The 27,590-nt window shown below is 39.6% G+C and overlaps 1 protein-coding gene across 1 annotated transcript in view; it reads left to right on the forward strand.

Annotated features, from left to right (window-relative positions):
• The window catches only part of C6H10orf67 (chromosome 6 C10orf67 homolog), a 189,713-nt gene extending 163,548 nt beyond the window's left edge, over positions 1–26,165 (forward strand). Inside the window, exons 21-23 of the mRNA XM_059404561.1 lie at positions 10,379–10,459; positions 10,546–10,603; positions 23,764–26,165. Of these exons, the coding sequence (XP_059260544.1) occupies positions 10,379–10,459; positions 10,546–10,603; positions 23,764–23,855 (231 nt within the window). The 3' untranslated portion in view covers positions 23,856–26,165. The remainder of the gene's footprint in view (positions 1–10,378; positions 10,460–10,545; positions 10,604–23,763) is intronic.
• Positions 26,166–27,590: the final 1,425 nt, after the last annotated feature.

The raw sequence follows: 27,590 nt of genomic DNA on the forward strand, positions 1-27,590 counted from the left end.
GGAGCCTGCTTCCCTTCCTCTTTCTCTGCCTGCCTGTCTGCCTACTTGTGATCTCTGTCAAATAAATAAATAAATAAAATCTTTAAAAAAAAAAAAAAAAGGTTGATCCTTATTATGTGCATGCCTAGCAACTGTTTCTCTGCTTTGCTGAATAACATTCTATGGATAAACAATAATTAACAAATTATTGTTCCATTCTCCTCTTAATGGACTCCTGTGCTATTTCCAGTTAGGATCTGTTTGGGGAGGGAAAAAAACATGCTACAAACATTCTTTTACTGGTTATTTCCAGAAATATGTTTGTATAACTCTCAGGTAGGACTGGACTAGCTGGGACAGAGGAATATTAATGTTTAAGTTTATATTCCAGAGTGATTGTATCCCATTACCATACCCCCAATGATGCTAGAGAGTTCCTGTGTCCTGACATGATATTGTCACCGGCGCGATATTCATATACCAACATGATATTGTCAGTTTTTAAAGGTGGGCTACCCTAAAATAATGTCTCACTGAAGTTTTCAAAAATTGCATTCTGTAATTAATGATGTTAATATCTTTTGCTGTGCTTATTAGCTAATTTTAGATCTTCTTTCCAAAAGGGATTATCCAAGTCTTTTAAATAGATTGTGGGGCAATACATGTAACTTAGAATTTACCATCTGAACTGTTTTCAACTGTGCAATTTAATAATGTTACGTGCATTCATATTGTTGTGAAACTAATCTCCAGAACTCTTTTCATCTTAGAAAAAGGAAAGTTAAGAGTCTCTTGGGTAGTTAAGCATCCAACTCTTGATCTCAGCTCAGGTCATGATCTCAGGGTTGTGAGATGGAGCCCCACGTCAGGCTCTTTGTCAGTGGGGAGTCTGCTCGAGACTCTCCCTCTCCCACTGCCCCACCTCCCCACTAAAATAAATAATCTTTTTATTTTTTTAAGATTTTATTTATTTATCAGATAGAGATCACAAATAGGCAGAGAGGCAGGCAGAGAGAGAGGAAGGGAAGCAGGCTCCCTACCGAGCAGAGAGCCCCATGTGGGCCTTGATCCCAGAACCCTGAGATCCTGACCTGAGCTGGAGGCAGAGGCTTAACCCCCTGAGCCACCCACGCGCCCCAATACTATTTTAAAATAAATAAATAAAATGAAACTGTATACCCATTTAATAATAATTCCCCATTCCCCTTCTTTCCATTTCTGTTTTTAATTATTATTGAGTTATAGCATTTTGTCATATATTCTGGGTAGAAATCTTTTGTCAGAATGGGAATAAATATTTGCTATATATATATAGCAAATATTTATATATATTTATATTTATATTATATATATATATAACAAATATTTATGCCCACGCTGTAGTTTTTCCTTCCATTTTCAGAGCAGTGCCTTTTGAAGGTCAGAAATTAAAAAAATGTTTTAGAAAGTTTTAATTTTAAGGAAGATCCTCTTTTTCTGTCAGAAATTGTGTTTTCTGTGGCTGGACTATATCTCATATTCCTCATAAACTTACAATGTGATTTTGATCTTTCTTTTCCCATTGAACTTCACATCTCAGTGGTTCCTCTGTTCTAATGGAATTGACAATGTTTATAGGAGTCTGTTCCTAAGCCCTCTATTTTATCTCATTGGCCTATTTGTCTGTCCTTTATCCAATACTATATTATCTTAATTAATGTAGCTTTATAATAAGTCTTGAAATCAGGTTATGTAAGTTCTGCCATTTTATTCTTTGTCGCCAAGCTTGTCGTGGCAATTCTATTGTGGTTTTTTTTTTAAGATTTTATTTATTTACTTAGAGAGAGAGAGCACCTAAGTGGACTGAGGGGCAGAGGGAGCAGCAAACCCCCACTGAGCAGGGAGCCCAATGCGGGCCTCAATCCCAGGACCCTGGGATCATGACCTGAGCTGAAGGCAGACGCTTAACCGACTGAGCCAAGCAGGTGCCCTGTCTTGGCAACTCTATATCCTTAGTACTTCCATATATGTTTTAGAATCAGCAAATCAATTTCTTCCTTCCTTTCTTTCTTTGTTTCCTTTTTTTTTTTTTTGACTATTCTGACAGGTGTGAGGTGGTATCTCATTATAGTTTTGACTTTTATTTCCCTAATGATGAGTGATGTGGAGCATCTTTTCAGTTATCTATTAGCTATTTATATATCTTCTTCAGAAAAATGTCTATTCATGTCTTTGCCCATTTTTTTAACTGGATTATTTCATTTTTGGGTGTTCAGTTTCATCAGCAAATCAATATCTTTAAAAAAATATCCACTAGGTTTTTGATTAAATCTCTTTAGCCAGTGGTTTATTTCAGAATCCAAAGAGCCAAGTAGCTACCAAATATCTAATCTAAATACGTAAATGACAAAGGTTTCTTATTAAATTTTGAGGCTATGCCCTATAGCAAGGTAGTAGATATAGTTAGCAGGTCAAAGTCCACCATGATTGTAGTTTTTGCTTTATATTCTGTGTTACTATGTTTTCTCACTCAGCTCAGGGAGGCTTTTCACTCTCATGTGTTTGCTACGGATTACACCTTCCACTCGTGGCCTGTGAGGTTCTTGTTAGCCTTGAATTCTAACTTGTCTGTTACCACTTCTGTTACACATACTGTCGTCTTCTCTGTATGTTGCTGCTAGCTTTGCTCAAATTGTGTACTTCTATGTCACTTGCCTTCAGTTGCAGACTTATAAATAACAAAGATTGGATGTTAGTTCTTTAAACCTAACCTGACGCTCACTTACCTTCAATATGAAAACTGAAACTACATGCATTTATCGGCATAAATTGATATGTTTGGGGTTTTTGTCACCTTATTTTGTGACTGCTTGTTCTTTCCTTTGTTTCCTGGCTTATGTATTATGAACCACATTTTACTTGCTTTATCTATATTGTAACAGTAAACTTTAATGTAAAATCGAATTACAGTTGTGCAGTTAACAACAACATGAACCAAACAAGTCTGAGTCTTCACCCGCTCTGGGTAAAGAGGGGGTTATGAATGATTTTGTTCCTCCAAGTTCCATTTCAGCCTTAATTGCATCAATATATCCCCCACCCCTTGGGCTCTCTCTCTCTCAAATAAATAAATAAAATCTTCTTCAAAAATCATGACTTTTACCATTCTTTAGTTCCTAATTTTGATTTATTTCTTAGAAATTGGATCTTGTCTTTGAGTATCTTTTTTTAAGTGAAAGGAACAGTATCTTCACTTCTCTATGCCTCACCCTGACTGAAGCCAGATTAGTATTTGTTTTTTGTTAATTAACCTGGCTTATTTTCCTCCAGTGGATATTTATAAGCTATTTTCTTGAAACTTAAAATTTAAAGATGTCACCAGGAAATGAGTTATCACATTATTTTATTAATTTCTCTTGAATAAAATGAGCCTCTCTCATCTATAAATCTAAATCTTTTTTTTTTTTTTTTTTTTATTTGACAGAGAGAGATCACAAGTAGACAGAGAGGCAGGCAGAGAGAGGGAGAGAGAGAGAGGCAAGCAGGCTCCCTGCTGAGCAGAGAGCCCGATGCGGGACTCGATCCCAGGACGCTGAGATCATGACCTGAGCTGAAGGCAGCGGCTTAACCCACTGAGCCACCCAGGCGCCCCTAAATCTTTTTTTTCAACTTAGACAAGTTTCTTATGTATATTTCTAAGGATGGCAGGATTTATTTTTGTTTCTTTTTCAGAAACACTATTATAGGTTGAAAATCTGTTTTCTGTCCTCCGTAACTGACACATTCCTTTTAATGTTATGCTATTCTCTTTGTTCTTTTCCTTGGCATTTTTAGGAAACCCTTCCAGTTTGTACCTCTCTTCAGAATTTCCCAAGCTTATTTTAAGAGTGCTGAGAGAGTCTCAGTTCGTGATCCCGGGGTTCTGGGATGGAGCCCTGCCTCGGGTGCCCTGCTCGGCAGGGATACTGCTTCTCCCTCTCCTTCCCACTTGTTGCTATCACTCTCTTTCTCTCAAATAAATAAATAAAATATTTTTAAAAAAATAAAAATAATAATAATTTTTAAAAAGAGTGCTGAGATCATGATTTTCCTTGGCCCCCTAAGGGGAAGGGATGGGGCATGACTGAGGTAGCCTGAAACTCCCATCCCACCGACTGAGTCCAGGAGCAACCTTGTCCACTTCCCCCAGGGCTCCCTGCGAGTGATACCATTTTTATGTGTCCTATGACAGCCTGAAGGTTAGGAACCATTACTTTATATAAGCATTCTACTGTGTACCATGTTGAGTCTAATCATTATTATATCAAATACTGATTTTCAATCTGTTATTGTGTAGTTAGCAACCTATTCATATTATACGCAAATCTGTTTATATTGGCCTGTTTATCCCCAGTGTAAGTTTCCATACTCTTAGACTCTTAACTTGGTATCAAGGCTCAGTATGAAAGAATCCATTTTGGGGCACCTGGGTGGCTCAGTGGATTCAAGCCTCTGCCTTCGGCTCTGGTCATGATCCCGGGGTTCTGGGATTGAGCCCTGCATCAGGCTTTCTGCTCAGCAGGGAGCCTGCTTCCTCCTCTCTCTGCCCGACTCTGCCTATTTGTGATCTCTGTCTCTGTCAAATAAAAAAGTATCTTAAAAAAAAAGAAAGAATCCATTTTGTCTTTACTCTGAATTGTTTTTGGTTTCTTTTTTCTTATTTCTTTCCTTTCTTCTTCTTCTTCTTTGTTTGCTGTGGAATAACCATGTGCACAAAAGGGATGAGTGAAAATACATGTGTGCAACTTAAACAATGACGATCGTATGAATACCTGAGTTCCCAGGACACAAGCCATAAATAGAATAAAACTGCAAAAGCCCACCCATTGCATTTGTCTCCATTCCCTCCCAGAGACCACTGTCCTGATGTTCTTCTTGAGAGTTTTGTCACTTGTGCTTGTCTTCCTAAGCAACATACTGCTGACTTTTGCCTGTTCTTCAACTTTTTATAAATGAAAGAATATAATTGAAAAAAAAAAAAAAAAGATTCGTCAGTGATTTGCTCCATTGTTTCAACATTATGCTTTTAAGACTCATCCATGTATCCACGTCGATGCTTGTGGTTGTAGTTGACCCACTGGGAGTACTCTAATGCTTGACTATACCGCAACTTATTCACCCACTCTGCTGATGATCAGCCTTTGGGTTAGATCTTGCTTTTTTGCTATTATGAATATCATGGCCCCAAACATTCTTTTATTCTCACCTGATAAGCATATGTGGCAATTTTTCGAGGGCTTTTGTTTTGTTTTGCTTTGTTTGTTTATTTTTAGAGAGTGAGAAAGAGAGTGTGAGCAGGTGGGGAGGGGCAGAAGGGGAGAGAGAATGTTAAGCAGGCTCTACTCTCAGTGTGGAGCCTGACGCAGGGCTTGATCTCACGACACTGAAACAATGACTTGAGCTGAAATCAAGAGTGAGATGCTTAACCAAGTGAGCAACCCAGGCATCCCAGTTTTTCCAGGCTTTATAGTAATAATAGAATTTCTGGTCCTAAAGTATTGGTATATTCAAGTCTATGGAAGAAGAAATATGATTGCTACAACAAAAATACTCTCCCTTGGCGCGCCTGGGTGGCTCAGTGGTTTGGGCCGCTGCCTTCGGCTCAGGTCATGATCTCAGGGTGCTGGGATTGAGTCCCGCATCGGGCTCTCTGCTCAGCAGGGAGCCTGCTTCCCTCTGTCTCTCTCTGTCTGCCTCTCTACTTGTGATTTCTCTCTGTCAAATAAATAAATAAATAAATAAAATCTTTAAAAAAAAAAAAAACTCTCCCTTAAATAAGACTGAAGATTACAGATTACCTCTCTCTCAGGCTAGTGAGGAAAAGAGAAGCCCCCAGGCAGGGGAGTGAGAATTATTCCACAGTCATGATGATACACAGGTTTCTTCAGTCATTGCTCTGCCATTTCCTAGGATGTTTCCCCATCCACACCAAGAAGGCTGGGTAACTCCATGTCTCTGGGGATACATGGCAGGAGGAGGAATTCTGTGGGTATACAAGGCAAACATGTTAGTTCTTAAGTATATGACCTAAAATGGCAGACCTCATTTCCACTCATGTCCCACTGGGCTGATCAAACTGCAAAAGACTGAGAAAACGGGGTGGCCAAATACCCAATGAAAATAATGCCAAAGAGTAAAAGAGAATAGGTGTTGAGGGTTGATGAACAGTCTCTGCCATAGAAGGTAAAGCCAGATTGTTTTCCAAATTATTCTTGCTAATTAACACTCTAACCAGGAGTGGATGAAAGTTTCTACTTTCTTCATTGTCTCTACCACTTACATGGTCAGACTATAATTTTTGTCTGTCTTGTGATTGTGTAATGGCTTCTTCTTGTGGTTTTGGAGGGGGTAACTTTTTTACCCATTTATCTCACTACTAATAAATGTGGTCATCTTATCATATGCATATTGGCCATTCAGGTTTTCTCTTTGAATTTGTGCTTCAAGTTTAAGCCTTTTGTGTTTACTGAATTCTCTTTTACTTATTTATTCATAGAAATCCTATAAGAATTAGATGAATTTCTAAAACTATGTAACCTATCAAGATTGAATCATAATGAAATAGAAAATCTAAACAGAATGATGACTAGCAAGGATATTGAATCAGTAATCAAAAGCCTCCCAACAACAACAACAAAACCCAGGATCAGATGGCTTCACTGGTAAATTCTACCAAACATTCCAAAAAGAATCAATACTAATCCTTCCCAAACTCTTCCAAAAAAATAAAAGAAGAACTCTTCCAAACACATTCTATGAGGCCAGCATTACCCTTATACCAAATCAGACAAAGATACCATTAAAAAAAAAAAGAAAATTACAAGCCAAATATCCTTATTGAACATAGATGCAAAAATTCCCACCCAAATATTAGCAAACAAGATTGAGTAATTAAAAGGATGATTCACCATGATCAATGGGATTTGTGCCAGGGATACAAGGATGGTCTGAGATTTTCCAATCAATCAGTTTGATAACATCACAAGGATAACACTCATATGATCATCTCAATAGATGCAGAAAAAACATTCCTTTTTCTGAAGACAATCAACAACCATTTTTTATTAAAAACTCTCAACAAAGCAGGTATAGAAAGAATGTACCTCAACATAATAAAAGGCATATATGACAAGCCCACAGCGAATATACTCCATGGTGAAAAGCTGAAATCTTTTTCTCTAAGATCAAGAACAAGACAAGGATGTCCACTCTTGTCATTTTATTCAACACAGTATTGCAAGTCCTAACAAAAGGAATAGGCAAGAAAAAGAAATAAAAGGCAAACAAATTGGAGAGGAAGAAATAAAACTCTCACTGTTTACAGATGGCTTGATAATATATTTGTAAGACCCCAAAAACTCTATTTTAAAAAGCTGTTAGGGGGAGCCTGGGTATCTCAATCATTGGATATCTGCCTTCATCTTGGGTCATGATCCCAGGGTCCTGGGATCAAGCCCCACATTGGGCTCCTTGCTCAGGGGAGAGGCTGCTTCTGCCTCTCCCACTCTTCCTGCTTATGTTCCCTCTCGCACTGTGTCTCTCTCTGTCAAATAAATAAAATATTTTTTAAAAAGCTGTTAGAACTAATAAAAATTGTAATACAGAATCTACACACAAAAATTTTTTGCATTACTTAACACTAATAATGAATTATCAGAGAGAGAAGTTAAGAAAACAATCCTGGGCGCCTGGGTGGCTCAGTGGTTAAAGCCTCTGCTTTCAGCTCAGGTCATGATCCCAGGGTCCTGGGATCAAGCCTCACATCGGGCTCTCTGCTCAGCAGGGAGCCTGCCTCCTCCTCCTCTCTCTCTCTCTCTCTCTGCCTACTTGTGATCTGTCTGTCAAATAAATAAAAATCTTTAAAAAAGAAAAGAAAACAATCTTATTTATGACTGCATCAAAAAGAATAAACTACTTAGGAATAAATTTGACCGAGGATGTGAAAGACCTGCATATTGCAAACTACAAGGTATCAGTGATGGGCTCCATGCTCAGTGGGAGGTCTGCTTGAGATTCTCTCCCTCTCCCTCTGCATCTCCCCCTGCTTGTACACACTCTCTCTCTGAAATAAGTAAATCTTTTTAAAGATTTTATTTCTTTATTTGTCAGAGAGAGAGAGCACAAGGCAGGGGGGATGGCAGACAGAGGGAGAAGCAGGCTCCCTGCTGAACAAGGACTCTAGCCCAGGACCCTGGGATCATGATCTGAGCTGAAGATGGATGCTTAACAAATTGAGTTGCCCAGGCATCCCTAAAATAAATAAATCTTTTTAAAAACTCAACATCGTTGATCATCAGGGAAATGCAAGTCAAAACCATAATGAGATATCAACTCACATCTGTTAGAATGACTGTTACCAAAAAGACAAGCAATAATAAATGTTGGTGAGGATGTGGAGGAAAGGGAATCCTTGTGCACTACTAGGGGAACATAAATCAGTGCAACCAATACAGAAAACAGTACTATGTTCCTTAAGAAATTAGAACTACCATGTGATCCAGTAATTCCACTTTGGGGTATTTGTCTGAAGATAACAAAAACACTAATTCAAAAATTTTTATATACCATGGACCCTGTAGTATTATTTATAATAGCCAAGTTATAGAAACAACCTAAGTTCCCATAAATAGATGAATGGGTAAAGAAATTTGGTGTATACATATAAAGGAATATTTTTGGCCATAAAAGAGAACAAAAATTGCCGTTTGCATTAACATGGGTGGACTTTGAGGGCATTGTGCTAAGTGAATAAGTCAGACAGAGGAAGACAAATACCATATGATCTCTCTTATATGTGGAATCTAAACAAACGAACACCAAGCTTCCACAGCTAATGAATCGTTGAACACTATCATCAAAAACTAATGATGTACAATATGCTGGCTGACTGAACATAATCAATAAATAAAATCTTAAAAAAGAATTTATTATGAATAAAAAATTTTTCAAGGAATTCTTTATATAGTTTGGAAACTAATCCTTTGTCAGTTATATGTGTTGTAAATGTCTTCTTTCAGTTGGATGGTGTTTTGGTATATTCTCATAAACAAAGGTTCTCAATCCTGATGTTAATTTAATTAATAATATTTTCCTTTTTTCCTTCGTATTTTTCTGCCTTAAAACCTTACCTAACCTTCAGGTGACTGTGTACTGTGCAGTACTAGATTTTACATACATAGCAGAATGGATGGAGCTTAAACACATAGTACTTAGTATTTAGCAAGAGAAGCGGGAACACATAAGGCATACTGGGTTTCACTTTGAATCTAAAATGTGCTTAACACTGGTTTAAGATTTTCTAAGTCTCTAAAAGAGACTTTGTAAGTCTCTAAAAGAGAAATGTGATGCCAATTACATTGTGCCACTCCATCTACTGTGAAATGCATCCCAGTTTAGAGGATGTTAAAGTACTAGAAGGCTATGCTTTAGAAAATCAACAAATGGGATAGCACGTAACGCCTCTAGCGGAAATTAAAAGGCAGGCACAAAAGTATGTATTTTTGCAGGAATATATCCAAATTAAAGATATACATAAAATATTTAAATCTTTTCCTTGGGGTGGTAACAAAGAGAGTGGGAGTGGGCTATGGAGAATAGAAAAATACATGCAAACAGCCCCGTGTGCATGCGTGTATACACACACGGAAGCCTTGCAGACAGAGAACTTCACCTAAATCTCCAGTGTATATCCATGGACCTCAGGCCTCTTTCTGATAAACATGCTTCAGCTATGTTTCCTCCTTTTCACCCACACATGTTTACTGTTGTCATTTACTTTGCAACAAATGATGCTGGGGACAATTCTTGCATGCGGAGGCTCCTGGAAGACATGGTCCTGGGCTTTCACCATTCAGTTCCTGGGAATCAGGACCACTACTGCCATAGCCTCCCGGAACGAGGAGATACTGGGGACAACACTGTGATCCCTGGCCAGTGACGGGTTGTGAATCCCAAACGGGCTGGAGATTATTAACAGGAAGTAGAATCAGGGGGATGGAGGGTAGCTGTACTTGGGGTGAGCATAGCATAATGTGCAGACTGGTCAGATCACTAAGTTATACACATGAAACTAATATAGCACTGTGTGTCAATGGTACTTAAAAAGAAAAGAGAAAGAAAGAAAAGAAAAAGGTAGAGTCAGAACAGCCATTGAAGAAAACATTTTTCTTGAATTTTCTCTCAGAGTAGCCCCAAAAAAGAAGGGGCCTGTCTATTCCAAGGGTTTCAAGGAAAGGATTTCCCCCAGCCATATTTAAACAAATAAATCAGGAACTTCGTTTTCAAATTTTGGTTAATAAAGGACCAGAGAACCTCCTACATCCGTTCCATTTGATAATCACCTCCCCTTGATAACACAGTACATACCTTTTGTGTCTTTCAGAAATTAAAACCTTTATTTGTGCAGTCTAAAACAAACCTGGTAACAGGTTCTACATCTTCTGGAAGTGATCATACGCCTTTGGTAGGTAGATTATTTTTTCGCTATTGAACACTGAATTGGTTGCTACTCTCCATCTTCAGTAATGAAACTTCTTGCTTTGCCTGCAGATGGACAAAGACATGGATATAGTCAGTGACCAGATATTTTTTTCCCCTTTATCTAAAGGTAAGGATCTTTATTGTTGGAAGAAATGGTTCACACACAGAATGGGTGCTTGGTCTAGATTGACAGCTCCTTCCTTTTGTTATCCTGAGGCATTTGGAATTCTGGATGAATGCATGGCTTTTTTTCCTTTTTCAGCCAGTTTATAAAACCAATACATAGATATGTTGAATCCAAGAACGTTAATATGCATTTCTGATTATGGGTCACTGCTAATTGAAAGGCTAGACTGCTTCAACAGAGAGAAACCTTTGTTCTGGGTTTCCATGCAACAGAGAAGCTTTTTCTGCACTGCTTACATTATAGGTAGTATTTTTCTGGAAACTTTTAAAGGTATCAACAGTTAAATAAGTGTAGAGAAATAAGATTAGATCTGTTGAGTTGTTGGAAATTCTAACCTAGGCAGTAAGTGATTTCTAAAACACTGTAATGTATTAGAAGAAGAGAGAGTCTTATGATTTATCATCAAAATCTAGATGGTTGGGGCCCCTGGGTGGCTCAGTGGGTTAAAGCCTCTGCCTTCGGCTCAGGTCATGATCTCAGGGTCCTGGGATCTAGCCTTGCATCGGGCTTTCTACTCAGCAGGAAGCCTGCTTCCCCCTCTCTCTCTGCCTGCCTCTCTGCCTACTTGTGATCTCTGTCTGTCAAATAAATAAATAAAACCTTTAAAAAATATATCTAGATGGTTGAATTTGGAACCTATGTTTGGGCTGACATTTTAATGAGAGAGTTTAATTAGCAGTAGCATTCCATACTCCAAAAGATTCAGTGGAGGGTTTTGCATCCAGAATTGATTTTCAACATCTGAGCAAACCATTTTCAAAGGTCCAAACTAGGACAGATGAAACTTGATGGTCACCTGAGGTACAGCCCCCCCACCCCAGCCACCAAAACAAGCGTCACTCCCTTTCCTCCGCCCTGAAAATGCCAAAGATGGTAATTTCTACCCTGTCTACTGAAAATCCTATAGTTCATTAGTCTGCTCCTTCCCCTTATGAAATAAAAGCAAATGTAAATGCTTTTTCATGATCCATAATCTTGCAGTCCCCACAAAGCCCTATCTGGGGGGCTTTGTTAATCTGTTAACGTTAATCTGCTTTGTAGAGGAGATGTCTGTGACCGTGGTCACACCCAGCGCCTCTGGGCAAAACCCTGAAATTTCTTTTACTAAATCTCTGATACAACTTCAACATACCATGTTGTTCCCTAGAAAGGCTAGTGCTGGGCTGGGGGGTGGGTGTGTTGCAGGGGAATAATACAGTGAACAAAAGTTTCTGGTTAAGTTGATTTTAGTTAATTCAAAATTTACTAGGAATAAATTTTCTGTTTTTAATGAAGAGAAATGAATATATGAATGCCCAGAGAAAAGCCGAATTACATATGTGCTAATTCGGGGAGTAAGGGAATCTTATGAACCCATGAGTTATGGCTACTGGATGGGTTACACACTAGACATTCAAAGGGCCGAATCATCTTCATGAAACAAGTCACCCCAATTTCCCCAACTTTATCAGATACCCCACATGCTTGAGTATGCCCTTGTGGCCCCTAGGAAATAGTTTAATTCATTATTAGTATTTTCAAGCACTAATTCATAAATACATTATTAAAGAGGCATTTGGCCACGAGGTTAGTGTGTACCTGATTTATAGACAAATATCTATTCTTTCTGTAGCATGAGGGTTTACTATGATCACTATGGTGATGGACCCCAAATCGAACTCTTTAAAGTCACCATTGTTTTGGGTTCCATTTTTTAGGATATGTAAATAGAACATTAATATTTTAAGTACTTCCTGAAGAGCCTCTCTGCTAACAGGATCCTTAGTGTTGTCTCAAAGAATATAAGAGAGGTTGTTCTCTCTCTCACACTACGAGATTCTTCTGCAACTCACGTATGGAGAACATTTAGTGGATGTAGGCACTACTGAAAATGTCTTCCATGTTTTAGACTTAATCGTCACAAAACCCACGGGGGCTGGCGCTCTTGTTTTTGCCCAATCTGCGGAGGAGACAGTTGGATACAGAGAGGGTTAGTGGGCTATGAGGGTAAAACCATAAACAGGTAACACAGCAGAGTTCAAGCCCAGACAGTGTGGTCCCAGAGCCCTGGCCAGTCACCACTGCATTATGTTGGCTTGCAGCCAAGACTCATGCATGGCATATGGCCCCATTCTCAACCACACGCAAGGAAAGGGAAAATACAGGACATAACAGAGAGGTTGTGGAGGTTGGCAGACTTCGGTTCCTATCCCAGCTCTACCCACATACTGATATTATCTCTCATGTCCGTCCGCGGGGGAAATGGAGATGGTGACCCCACCTCCTAGCTTTGTGAGGAGCATTACGTGAGATGTATGTTATATGCCTAGCTAACCCCTGTTTCCTCTGAGCTATTGATTCTATTACCCCCAAGTCCCCACAGTAAAGCCCGCAGACCCACCTTTTAGCCGACACCACACACACGGGCCATAATGTCCTCAGCAGTAGGAGAGTCTAGTGATTTAAAAGAACCGGTGTCTCCTCTGGTTCTCCAGTAATTATTTTTCTACCCACATATGTAGAAGAATAAATTGATCATTTGTATCAAAATACGCAATAGGTATTTTGAAAACAGTGAAATAAAAGGTAAAATATCGTCTTCAAACAATGTCCTTTCAGGGGATACATCTTTTCTTAGCAGACTAAAAATGACTTTTTGTTATTTCAAGCTTGAATCCAAAAATTTCAGAAGAGAACAACAAGGAGTCACTCATGCAATGTGGAAAAAGAGATAAATAGCTAAAAAGAGAGAGAGAGATAAATATACCCTTGTTACTATAAAGGAATAAAAAATGAGGTATGGTACTATTTCAAAGCAGTTTTGACACAGTAGTAATGATCCCAAGAGAGCCCAGGTAACATTATTAATTTGTTTGCTACTTAACTGTGATAAAATTTGGGATCTGAGCTGCCCATTGTGTGCGGGGCACTGACATAGATTTTATGTACTCAAGAAGACCTTTCTCACAGTCCAGTAATTAGGTGCTATTGACATTGTAATCTTTGGAAATGTTCTTAATGAGCCTCAAAGACAGAAACCTCATAGATAAAACCTCAAAGTAACACTGACCCTTTAAGTAGCTTGTCAGTAAGAGAAAGCTCAAACAGAAGTATCTGAAGAGCAGGAGAAACCCAAATTTAAACCTAGATTACATTGTTTTGTTCATTCTCTGAGCTGTTGTGGGGAAGACACATCGAACAGGTGATTTGTAAGGCTTTTAAAAATAGTGGAACAATCGGAACATATTTGACATAAGTCCAAAACCTTTCTTTGCACCCTTTGAAGCTCTGGACTTGAAAAGTAATTTTTTTCTACATGTGTTTTCCACCAACTTGTAAACATAAGTACAGAGAGTGAGTTCAGTGGTCCCTGTTTCTAACACAAAAATAATTTTAAAAAACACATAAGAAATTGGAACTTAGATAAAAGATAAAATGCAGAAGAAATATCAGGCATAGGGTTAGCATCATTTTATATATCATTTCTAGATTTTCACTGTAATTAATGTAATTTAATGATTTTTCAAATTCATATTCAAATGTGTATTTTATAATATTATTACATGCACTGCATATATCCATAAATAACATCATTTAGCATGTAATTGATCACTATTAAAAATGTTAGAAGAAAGAATTAATCCATAAATATGAGTAAGTACCAGGACTAAGCTGATTTACTAAATATATTAAGGAGTCTGTAGTGTTGATAATATCACTGCTCCCAATTTCTCTACTATTTCCCTATTGTCACCAATTACCTATTATTCAAATGGTGTATCTCTAAGTTACTATATGGCATCCTTGTCTTTGAGATTTGGGCTGATTCCCAACCTATCCTTGGGAAATTTTCTTGCTCTTTATACCTATTTCTAGAGATAATTTCTCCTCAAACCATGTGATTTAGGAGATTAGATGGTAATGAAAGCCTAGGGTATCAGCAGCGCATCCCTTAAAACACCTTTCCAAATACCGTGAATTCTCAGTAACATAGAAAAGAGTCAAGATGAACAGTTGGGTTAGAGAATTAATCACAAAAATCAGAGGTTTGGTCTAGTGATACTTTTAAGTATTTGTGGGCAATGTTTCATTTAATAAATGCAACTAAACACATTCCTAATTGTGCCCCGGACTGGTACTGAGAGCTCTTCAAAGCATAAAGCAGGAGACAAGACTGGTTTCTGGTGTCCATTGTTATTCACGTGTTGGACCACGGGAGGAGACCAGCAGCCTCTCGGGAACCCCTGACCAGTAATTTTGTCCACGCCTTAGCTGCTTGGTTGCTGCCCTGTTAGTTAAGGGGTCTTATGAACCATACAAGCCGTTATGATGATAACAAAATACTGAGAAAGGGTTTCATTAGTGCAGACACGGTAGGTATTAATTTTTTAAATTTAGGAATGGTTCTGTTACAGAAATCACAAAATGTTACAACTTATTGTAACATGTATCTATATAACATATAATCTATACATGTAACATGTATAGATTCATGCAAATTTGTGGGCATATCACATGCACACTTACTGAGCTAGAAATGACACCTTGGAGTGAGAAAGGTACCACTTTGAAAGGTTACTTTCAACTGGAGGAACCCCAAGTTTGAAAACTGAGGGAATCAATAAGATTAGGAAGGTGGGTATTTGCATCAGTGTGTAGAAATATCAGGGAGGGGCGCTGTTGGTTGAGCATCTGTTGATCCCAGGGTCCCATATAGGTCCCATATAGGGCTCCTTGCTCAGCAGGGAGTCTGCTTCTCCCTTACCCGAAGCCCCTCCTCCTGGCTTGCGCTCTGTCAGTGCTGGCTGTCTCTCTCTCAAATGAATAAATAAAATCTTAAAAAGAAAAAGCAGTGGACTCCAGTCCTCAGCTAATTACGTTCCTGGTTAGGACGACTTCTTTCATGCAGTTTTCTCATCTTAAAAGAAACAAGCACATAGAAAAAAGTAGGTCATAGGGAGAAGAGTGTTGTCTGCTATTAATTTCCACACAATGTGAGAGGTGACCAAAAAAATGATAAAATAATTTTATTATTTTTGTTTCCCTATAGTAAGAACAAATTGAGGAAAGCCTTAATTTCTTCATAGACATATCTAATATAGAAACTATTTTAAGTTTTACTTTATCATATTTCAAATATTACAGATATAGAAAACATAAAATTGCACTACATCTGGCTGTTAGACTTGGCCATGCTTGATTTATAAAAGAAATAAAACAATGAAGATTGAGTTGAAGCTCCCTCTAACTATTCCCCTCCTTCCTTCCCTTCCCAGATATTACCACCGCCCTGATTTTGTAAATTTTATATTTCTGCATGTGCATGTGCGCACGCACACACACACACGTATAATGTCATTTGGCATGTTTTCAAGGATTATATAAATGATAGTACAATGTGTAGTTTCTTTTTCCCTCATGAACGTTAGGTTTTTAAAATCTAATTACGGTACTTCGCTATATCTTGAGTTCATTTATTTTACCCGTTTTTAATATATTCCATTGTATGCTATCCTACAATATATTCATTCTCCTACAGATGGGAATTTAGAAGATTTTCAACTTGTTGCCATTGTAAACACCACTGCTAGAAACATCCCTGTACATTTTCATAGTCAAACGAGGGAGAGTTTCACTCAATAAATTCCTAGAAATGGAATTGCTGAATTGAAGCGTATATACCTCTTTAACTTTACTAGATGCTGTCAAACTGTGCTCCTAAGCAGTTATGTTAATTTAGATTCCTACAAATAGTTTATGGATTTGCATTGTCTCATATTCTTACTAACACTTGAGGTTCCCATACTTTTTAATTTTTGCTGATCTAATGGGTGTGAAGTTATCTCCCATTTTTTAATTTGAAATTCCCTGATAACGATTGAGAATAATTTTTTTTTGTGTGTATTAACCATTTTGGCTTCCTCTTCTGTGAATTGCTTGGTTTTAGTGGTTAACCATTTTTATATTATTTCATGGTTTTTCCTTTTCTGATTGATTAGTAGAAGTCTTTATAAATTCAGAATATTAGCCCTTTGTCAGTTACATGTTTCACAAGTATCTAGTCACTGGCTGTAGCATGTCTTTCAACTTTGTTTTTGATGTCTATTGTCAAAGCAAAGTTTTTAAAGTTTTATTTAGTTTTGTTTTTCAGTCTTTTAATTTAATTTATGAATTTTTCTTTATTATCTATTTTAGAAAATTTTTCTTACTCTCAATTTATAAAGCTAACCCTACATTGTCTTCTAAAAATATTACAAAATTTTTCATGTGTCTGTTAGCCATTTGTATGTCTTCTTCAGAGAAGTGTCTGTTCATGTCATCCGCCCATTTTTTGACGTGATTATTTGTTTTCTGTGGGGGTATTTACCCCAAAGATACAGATGTAGTGAAAAGAAGGGCCCTATGTAGCCCAGTATTGATAGCAGCAATGTCTGTGATACCCAAATTGTGGAAGGAGCCAAGATAACCTTTAAGAGACAAATGGATCAAGAAGATGTCCCTATATACAACAAAATATTACTCAGCCAGGGTGCCTGGGAGGCTCAGTTGTTAAGCATCTGTCTTTGGCTCAGGTCATGATCCCAGGGTCCTGGGATCGAGCCCCACATCGGGCTCCCTCCTCGGTGGGAAGCCTGCTTCTCCCTCTTCCACTCCCCCTGCTGTATTTGCTGTGTTCCCTCTCTTGCTGTGTCTTTTTCTGTCAAATAAATAAAATCTTTTAAAAATATATTACTTAGCCATCAGAAAGGATAAGTACTCAACATTTGTATCAACATGGGTGGAACTGGAGGAGATTATGCTGAGTGAAATAAGTCAAACAAAGAAAGACAATTATCACATGGTTTCACTTATTTGTGGAACTTAAGGAATAGCATGGAAGACATTAAGAGAAGGAAAGAGAAAATGAAAGGGGGGAATCATAGGGGGAGATGAACCATGAGGGACTATGGACTCCGGGAATCAAACTGAGGGCTTTAGAGGGGAGGGGGCGGGGGATAGGTGAGCCTGGGGTTGGGTAGTAAGAAGGGCACATATTGCATGGAGCACAAACAATGAATCATGGAACACTACATCAAAAACTAATGATGTATGGTGGCTAACATAGCATAATAAAAAGAAAGTATAAAAAATAAAATAAAGATATTATCAATTTGATTTTTATACTTGGGTGCTTCAAAGAAGCAGAATTTATTTGTGTAGATGGAATGATTTTGGAGTCCAGCTTTTTTGTTGCAACAGAATAGCAGATTACCCTATCACCACCATCTGCCTCCCTAACCTTGTGATTTGGAATGCCGCATCTAAATGTTTATCACTGTTGAGTATGGGATTCTGTATTTTCATCTTGTTTCCAACAAATTTCCTGAACTCTACTGATACTAATAGCTTGTCTGAAAGTCTCATCACTTAGATAATCACATCATCTATAATTTTAAAAATTTCTGTCTTCTAATCTATATACCACTTATTTTTTCTTTTCTTATTGCACTGGCTAGGATTGTCACTATGACATTGAATAGAGCAGTCGGTGGTACTCTCCTCTTGTTTCTCACTTCATAGGACAAATTCTGAAGTGGCACTATTACAATACCATTAACTATATTCTCAGTGCTGTACTTTTTATCTCTGTGACTTACTGTTTCCATAACTGGAAGCCTGGTTCTCTCACTTCCCTTTACTCATTTTGTCCATTTCCCCACTTCCTTCCCCTCTGGCAACCATCAGTTTTGTTCTCTGTATTTATAGGATGGTTCGCTTTTGTCTGTTTCTTCCTTAATTTGGTTTTCAGATTCCACATGTAAGTGAAATCATATTTATCTTTCTCTGCCTGCCTTATTTCGCTTAGCAAAATGCCTTCTAGTTCCATCCATGTTGTCACAAATGGAAAGATCTCATTCTTTTTTATGATTGAGTGATATTCCAGCATATATATATATGCTGGAATATATATATATATATATATATATCACATTTTTAAAAAGATTTTATTTATTTATCTGACAGAGAGATAGCGAGAGAGGGAGCACAAGCAGAGGCAGTGGGAGAGGGAGAAGCAGGTTCCCCATGGTGTAGGAAGCTCAACACAGGGTTCCATCCCAGGACCCCATGATCGTGACCTGAGTAGAAGGCAGATGCTTAACCAACTAATCAATCGGGTGTCCTTATTTATTTACAAGCAAACCCAGTCTTGTGATCATGGCGGTCTCGGGTTCTCAAGAGCAGCAAAAGAGAGCAAGTTCCAATGCATGGGGCTATGTAAGTCTCTATTGGCACCATAGTTGCTCCTGTCCCATTAGTCAAAGCAAATGGGATGACAAAGACCAGAGTCAATGTCAGGGAACTGCAAAGACCATGGCAAAGGCCATGGACAGACAGGGAGCCATACTGCTTACCTTTCTGGTTTTCACCTTCTCTTTGATGCTTCATCCATTAATCCACTGCACAGATGTTATGAACACCCACCATAAGCAAAGCCCTGGGCTAGGCACTCAGAATGCAGCATCTCCTTAGTGTTTGGAATTTGTACTCTAAGACCAACATTGAAAGACTAGGACATACAATAAAAGAAATACCAGGAGTTAAGGCTGCTTCGCTAGGTAGGCTGGTCCTGAGAACACCTCTCTGCGCTCCTTAGCATATCACAGAAATTGCTACCTCGTTACTCAGAATTTTCTACTTATAGCTTTCCCCCAACAAAAGGAGGAGTAAGGCCTGGAGGAAGTTGATCAAAAGACACAAACTCCACTTATGAGATAAAAAACCACTGGGGATGTAATGAACAGAATGACCGCAGTTAACACCACTGTGCCCTATATTTGAAAGCTGTTAAGAGAGTAGATCTTAAAAGTTCTCATCACAAGGAGAAGAACTTTGAAAAAAAAAAAAAAAACTCTACGAGGTGATGGATATTAGCTAAATTTACTGTGGTACTCATTTTTACGATATATCTAAGTCAAGTCCCAATGCCATCCACCATAAACTTACATGGTGCCATCTGTCAATTACAGCCCAAAAATTCTGGGGGGAAAGGATAACCCAAAGCCAGACCCATGATGTAAAATCTTTTTAGTGGGTAGATTTAAAAACTATCATTGAAGATTTACTAAATTTCCTTGGTAACCTCTAAATTTAAGCAGGAAATTGTGTAAAAACAGCATTTCCACAAAAGACCCAAACTCCGGAGGTGGGAGAGAAAAACAGTTAACATTTTCATCCTTAGGCTCCCAGCTGTGTCGCCCGTTCATGGGAATAAATAGCTGTTTGGAACCTCAGATTCCTACTTGCTCAAATTACATAGACCAAAAGTCCAAATGAAAACTACTTTAAAAATAACCACCTAAAGCTGCCCTATTACAACTATTTATTTTTCTCTAGGATTAGGACAGATTGCATGGGCAGCCTAGTCTTTCATAAAGAGGGGGGTGGGGAACAGAGTTGGGTCTTCATTTTCTCACAAAAGGCACAATGGCCAGCGCATCTGTGAACATTGCATAATTTGTTATGTTCTACAAAGAGGTGGGTTTTTGTTATACACATACCAAAGCTATTTGGTACTGTTGCACCAATGATCTCTATTCAGGTCCAGAAAAGAAATTGGCCTCCGAAGAGTGAAAGGAGAGTAAATTTTTCTTTAAAAATTAGATACAGATTATCACTTCCAAATGCAGGAGGGAATTTTACAAGGGACGGTGCACTGATTAGCTTTCCAATGGACATCCAGTCCTTTATGAAACACATACTAGCGGTGGTCAACTGTGACCAATGTGGTTGATTACTCTCCAAAAGAGCTGAACTGAGATTACCCATCTAATCTAATTGAGAAATGTTGGGTGAACTTGAACTGTTTCATGGACATGAATGACCAGAGAATTTATTTGATAAGACATTAAAAGCTGAATATGGTAGCTATCTCTTTGATGGTTTGATACAGTCATTCCTTTAGCTCATTTGCATGTCTTTCATATTTTTTTTGTGAGTTCTCTTCTGGTGATTACACGAGCAGCCTAAATGAGAAAGAGGAAGAAACGTTTCTGTGCAACCTCATTATGAAAGAATTAGAAAGCTTACCTGGCGTCTTTATTTGGCTTTACGCTTTAAAAAGTGACTCCAGCTTTTAAGAACAGTAATTAAATTGTGGAAAACTTAATAAATCCATGGGTAGCTCATGTGATATCCCTAAATGTTTCTTAAATATCGTCTCCTGATTGTATTCATTAAGATAAAAAAAGATGTCAGGAAGCTGGCCTGTTATTTACCAACCTCCTTTGCGTTTTGTTGTGCAAAACTGGGGCAGGGGGAACGACTGTTAGGGACATCGCAGTGAAACATTTATGGTAACTTTATCGATGTATGGCACACAGGTGGCATTAGATAATAAAACACTTTCTCTTCATATACCTGCTAAATTTAAGATAAATTTTGCTGTGTTCTCAATGACTTACGGTATAAGTTGGACATGCGCATTTTTTTTTTTTTTTTACTGTATTTAAATAGGACATTTTAAAAACTCCTCATGGCAACTCAAAGATAGAAACTCGGAGTATAAATTACAAAATCGCACTTCACGTTACTAGTGACTCTTTAAATGGAATTTTTCATTGAAACTTTGTCATTAAAATAAGAAGGCCTTTTGGCTGTGCCCATACAAGCATAAGAAATTGTATATGTTTGTGATACTGAATGACTCTTGCCCATATGCTGCACTGCAAAGCTACATGAATGAGGCATTTACCAAATCAGGCCCACCACATTAAACAGAAAAACAATCTTTATTCATGGTAACTTATCAGTTTCAATTAATCAACCTTAACAATGGAAATTCTGATGTGTTCAAGCAACTTGAAAGCAATAGGTCATCTCCAGGGCAGCCATGTTGTGTCTTTGTGCCCAAGGTTTCAAACAAAGCAACATCTCCAATAAATATACATACATATACATACATACATGTGCATATATATACATACCAATGGGTGTCTACAGCTATGCCGAGTTATGCCCATAAGCATGTATGTGTATTGCCTATGATTTTTATCATAGTAAATGTCATTGTTTTCCTTCAAAGTATGACTTTTTTGAGCTCTGCAAGTTTAAACAAAAGGAAAGAAATTTCCATTGGATGACCATCCTTTCAGTTTCTGTGCTGCTATGTGAATAGCATTGTGCAAACCATTCCAATGGTTTTGAAAAGGGGTAACCATTGGTTTGATTTGGTTACACGGTTTAGTAAAGAGCTCCCTCCCACTGTCTTAGGGTCTGTGAAAGGTCTGTGACCTGTTTAGAACTGCCAAGTGAAATGTCATGTCGCCCCTCCCAAATGGGAGTATCTGCATTCATTTGATCAGTATAAAAAATGATTGGGGATGGCGAGATCAGTGCTTTTGAATTGCAATTTATAGCAGTTTACAAAAATGCACATTGTTGGAAAAGAAAACATGGAAGTGTTTCTTTCTAAATTGCATTACCTGTGAAATGTCATTAGTCTTTTAAGGATATTTACATCCCTTTTTTTGATTATTTAGGAGACTTATTCCAACTGAAGAAAATCACAATTTTATTCCATTATGATTTTTAAACGTGTCTTTTGGTTTTGATGGCAGCATTTAAAGAAAAGAGCGTTTCTGAGCTCTTAGGATAAATGCCATTCGTTGTCAGTTCCATTTATTAATTCTCCCGAGATAGTCTTTGCATTTGTGGACGTTTCCTGATTACCTTTCCCAGGTTACAGAGGAGATCCGTTTGTTGGCAAATGTCTTGTCTGCTGATTTCCAGTAGTGAGTCTGAAGCTCTGGGCGTACTCACTCTACCAGGTGTCCATTACTCCTTCAATGGTATCCTAGGTAGATATCTTTGCCAGATGAATACTTTCTGAATTATGGCGCCCCTAGATTCATCTACATGTATGCCCAGTTTCAGCAAAGGAAATGTTATTTCTTTTTATTAAATGTGAAAAAAGAATATACGAACTTTAACCAAAAGGTTAAGGTAGGCTGTTCAAGTTCACAGAGCCTTACAGCAGCCACTTGAGTCTCGGGGGTGCAGAAAACACCTTCTATACATCCCTAGGAATCTTGAAAGTTCCATCTCTTCGCCTTAGGCAAGTGGGTGGAATTGGAGGTTATTTTGAAGAATTCTGCTTTTCCTCTGAAAAGTTACCTTGGGAAAAGGGCCTCAGAATTTCTGCGGCTGATACTTGACTCAAAAAAGGAAAGGCCCTGTTTCAGAAAAGACTTGACCCAGATAGACTCCCTAGCACTCCACTTTGAACCTCCCAACCATTGAAAGGCGAGGTTGTCACGTTTTTATCTTTGTTCATGTTAAGCCCTGGAATGACAGCCCGTCTCTGTGTCCCCCTCTCCCACTGCCCCTGCTCTAAGTGTCCACATTGACACCTACCGGTGACCACAGGCTGCAATTCTTTGTTGCCTTGTCCACGCTCCCAGCTTTCACTGGGATTAGCTCGGGGGCCTTTGTTCCCCTTCAAAGCGGGAACATCACATCCCATGTTGTGGCTTTCCTGTCTCAGACCCCCAACGCTTTCCTCACAATTTACACACCAGGTAAATGTCCCTCCCTACAGAGCAGAGAGCCCAGCCCGAGTTGGGGAGGGGGGAACCTCCCTTCTCCCCAATTTCAGAACCCCTCCCTGACAATAGGGTTTCCTTTCCTTCCTTCTCAGGCAGAGTTTCTTTTCCTAGGGAGGAAAACAGAACATGCAAATGGGAGTTTAAATCTTAGATCCTTGGGCCCAAGCACAAGACAAACCCTGCCTTTAAAAATTCTCTTATAATTGCTCCTAATTCTAGGAAAGGGACCCTCAGCAGAAGGTCATTTACTGGCCTTGGTCACAGGCTCCTAAGACCATTTCCACAGTCTAGGGCAGCAGGAAAACCGTCTCAGAGGAAAACTTGGCTGACACAAGCTGTTTTGAAGGCCAGGGAGCCACCTGACCGCCTGACCTCCCCTTCCACCACCCCCACCCCCTCCTTCAGATCACTGAAGGGGCCCCCAGCTGGGAAGACCCACTATGCACGATGCAAAGACCTCTGCGTGAGGAGTGGGAAGTGGTTTGTGTACAGCAAGTAAAACAAAATTCACATCTATTCGTTTTGCCACATTTTTAGGGAGGTTGTCAGACACGCCTGAGGAAGAGCCTTTGGAGAAGCCCTTGATACCCCAGAACACCCCAGTGAACGATATGGACGCTGCTGAGTAAGGGGACCCGGCCCTGGGCTGCACCGAGCAGGACCACAGAGCGGGCCCTCCCGCTCCCAGCGGAAGGCCTGCTTCCCGGACGCGTGATACTACCTCCCCGCGTTTCTAACATCGCCATTCCGTCTCCCCGGAGAATACAGACTCACTCGCGAGGTGTGCCCACTGGGAGCACCTTTCCAAGCTCCTCATCTCTTTGCTCATGCTGGGTGAGCCAGCGGGACACACACGGACTCCGAGGGGCTGCAAATCCCCGGGGGCGCTTTCCTGGGCTCAGCAGTTTGCCCCCAAAGCCTTAGGGTGGGGAGGGACAGACTTCAATTAAAAAGTGTGGGGCACTAAACTTCCACTCCTCCTCTTCTCCATCCCGTGCGTCTCTAACACAAAGGCAAGCTGATTTGCTGCCTCCTGGCCCACCAACTCACCTCCATGAAGGGAAGCCTTAACGCCTGCTCCAAGGGGATTTTAAAGTTCCTCTAGCACGGTCCCCTCTTATTTTAGGTCGGTCCTGGGCTCTTAGCCTTCTCTTAAAAGCTGTTAACAATTCTTCGGGAAGGGGGAAACCCCTTGGAGTTCTGCTTCCCTGTAAGTATCGGGGCCAAGATTCACGCACGTACTGTTCTTTCCAGAATGTCAGGTACCGTTGGCTGAAAGGCCAGTTTGCTTTCTCACGTGCGCCCTGTCCAGCCATGTCCTTTCGGTTCCCCTAACTACAAGTTAGGCCCTGGCTGCAGCCGCGGTTTCAAGAAACGCAGACTCTGGAGGGCACATTTCTAAAGCGATTTATTAAGTCTCAAGAAATACATTTACGATAGCTGTCCCATAAAGCTGACCTACTCCGGTGTGAAACAACGCTGGAGAGGCGATTTATTTGTGCGTAAAAGGCACCAGCTTTAACCAGAGAGAGACGCGTTAGGTTCAGCGCAAGTACATGGGGTGGCGTGGCGCTGGAGAGCATTATTCGAGCTTCGTCTACTGTGCACTATACGCCACCGTCTCCAAAGGAGTGTTGCCCTAGAAACTTGTTTTAAATCTGCTGCTATATATCAACACCTCGTTTTAGCAGTCCTTGGCTGAATTACAGTTACACAGTTTGGCGCTTCTTTCAAATTTCCTCCCATCAGTTTGGCTAAAGAAAGGAATTTTTCTCCTTTAGAAATGAATTGGCTTAATTAGTAAGTAGATTAATGGCAATTGCTGGTGAGTTGGTTTCCAGCAGAGTTTCACCAGAGAGGGTTAATCGGAGTCAGGTCTGGAATCTTTCCCAGAACTGGCTGCCAGCCATTTCCACCAACCAATCAACCCCACGAGAAACGGGGGGAAATGAAATAGAATTTATATTCTCTGTACTATTAGCCTGGACAGAAATTCCTTGGAAGCAGCCTCCTCCTTGGGTGCATCACAGACGGTTTCATTTCAAAAATTTAACAGGAAACTTGAAGGGTTTCACCTTCCAGATATATCCTAGTACCAAAGCGGAATTTCGAATGGCACAGGCAGTGTACTTCCCAGAATGTGGAAGGCGCATTGGAAACGCCTGAGGCTCTTAGTCAGTTTCAGGTTTACATAAATTGCTAAAACCTCCGAAGTTCAATACTAATCTGTTATCCACCAGAAGCCTTTAAAAAGTTCAGTTGTATGTTTTGCAGTCTTTTCACTTATTTTTTCCATAGCAATAAAAATGCATTCATAGTTTAACTTGCAGCTGCATTTGTCTTGCAAAAAAAAAAAAAAAAAAAAATCCCTGCTGAGAAATGCATATAATAGGAAAAACAGATCGGCTGGACAGCAGTGTAATTAATGCCAGAAAGGGCTGAGGCCGGTTTCATAGTTTGTCTTTTGAGGATATCAAGACGAGACCTGGTGAAAAATGACGCATGCTTTAGCATTTCAGAAAGCTGGCAACTGGCAACGCTTTTCCTTTTTTCTTTGACTTTCTGCCTCGGAACAAAGAGGTCGGCAGAACTAGCTAGGTTGTAATGAGTTCTATGTCCCTAGCACATTAAGTGCATCATGGAAACATATTGTATCGAAATAGTTTGGAGGAGAATACCAGGGATGAAAGAGAATGGGTGCTTTGATCAGCTCCCTGGGGTCCTGAGTGCGCACAGACTGACTTGCAAGGAGTTATTCAGCTCCAGCTAGACACACTTACAACACCATTCAAAGAAATTTGCATATCTGTAATTTATCACATTGGTCCAGAACATTTTTGCAAGGTAAATAAAAGTTGGCTGAATAAAAAAAAATCAATCATCGCAGATATAGAAGAAACTGTGAAGCCAGTGTTTCCATTAAAAACATAAATAAATATGTCCATAAAACATGACGATTTAGTGGCGGACTTTATTTTAAAGCGTCCTTAGAGCAACAGGTTGTGTGCTGACAAAGACCAGAGTGGCCACAGGGTTTTTGCGCTTCTACTTTAGGGAAGGGTATTTGCAGCTTCGACTAGAATAAAGGCAGAAAGCTGAATGAGATGCGTGTGGCTCTAACCAGCCCGCGACATGCAGAGAAAAATTAGTATACACTTGGAGGAGATGTGAAAGATGGCTTAATCTCTTTGGCGTCTGCAAGAGCTAAGGTTAAATCTCATTTCTTCTCCTCTTGATTTCATTGCCAAGCCCTGGTTGCTGAATTCAGAAGCTCAAGAGGATGAAACGTCCCCACCTCGGTCAAGAGGAAAACTTGCTTTCGAATGCTCCATGAGAACAAGTGAAAATTTAACAGGCAGGCATTGTTCTGAGTTTTTAAACAACCCAGTTAAACAGCAAACAAGAATCTTCAACTTGACCTTGGAAAAGGCTGGTGTGCCTGTAGATCATCTATCAAACAACTCTGGATGACAATGATATATTTCTAAGTATTGTCAGATGAAAAGATTGATAAATTTGCCGCTGCAAAGAGAGAACTTTGGAAACAGGCAACAGGCAGCTCAGAGGGCTGCCTCCACCGCCTTCCTCCTCTATCCTGGCCACCCCAGCCCACCCCTCTACCCTCGGCCTTGGGGCCAGCTCAGTAGAAGAGGGCCAGTAAATCAGCACTGTAATATTTCTTAAGGGGCACGGAAAAGCTGTGAACAGTACCACTCATATTAAACGCAATATTTCTTTGCTTTCGTGGGGAACAAAAGTCATAGCAAGACGTCTTTATGGCTAATTCAGTCAAAGGCACATCTTGGTTCCCCCGCAGAAAGGTCAGTGTCGTTGTGTTTGGTCCACCGAGGGGGTGTTTTCACACTGAAAACTGAGCCAGCTGTCCCTGTCATACCCTCGCCATTGGGGAGCGCGCACTAGCCATGGTTATTAGGCACATTCTACACCTGCAAAATATACCGATTTCCAAGACTTTTCAAGACACCCCCCACCCCCGTTCTCATGCCCCCTCCTCTTTCGTCTACTAAACTTTGACAACACAATTCAAGCCCTGGATGAAAGCGTTGCAAGCAAGGGGAAAGCTGGGGAGGGGGCAGCTCAGCCAGCCTCTCCGGGTGACTATTGAGCAGCCATCGAAGAAATGAGGCGTCAAGTATGTTTTCAAAAGTATGGAAAAACTTCCAAATAAGTGCTTAAAGACATCCCACATTGGCTATTCCCAGAATGCTGATTTTAAACCCAAATACTTAATTTTATGCACCAGAACTGGGTGGGGGGTTAGAGCCAAGCGGCCCTCATTTAGAAGTGGCTCTTAAAAATTTCATTTGTGTTTAGCATGTCAGGACATAAAATTTTTCTGAGTT

The sequence above is a fragment of the Mustela nigripes genome, chromosome 6, assembly GCF_022355385.1.
Source record: "Mustela nigripes isolate SB6536 chromosome 6, MUSNIG.SB6536, whole genome shotgun sequence".
NCBI lineage: Eukaryota > Metazoa > Chordata > Mammalia > Carnivora > Mustelidae > Mustela > Mustela nigripes.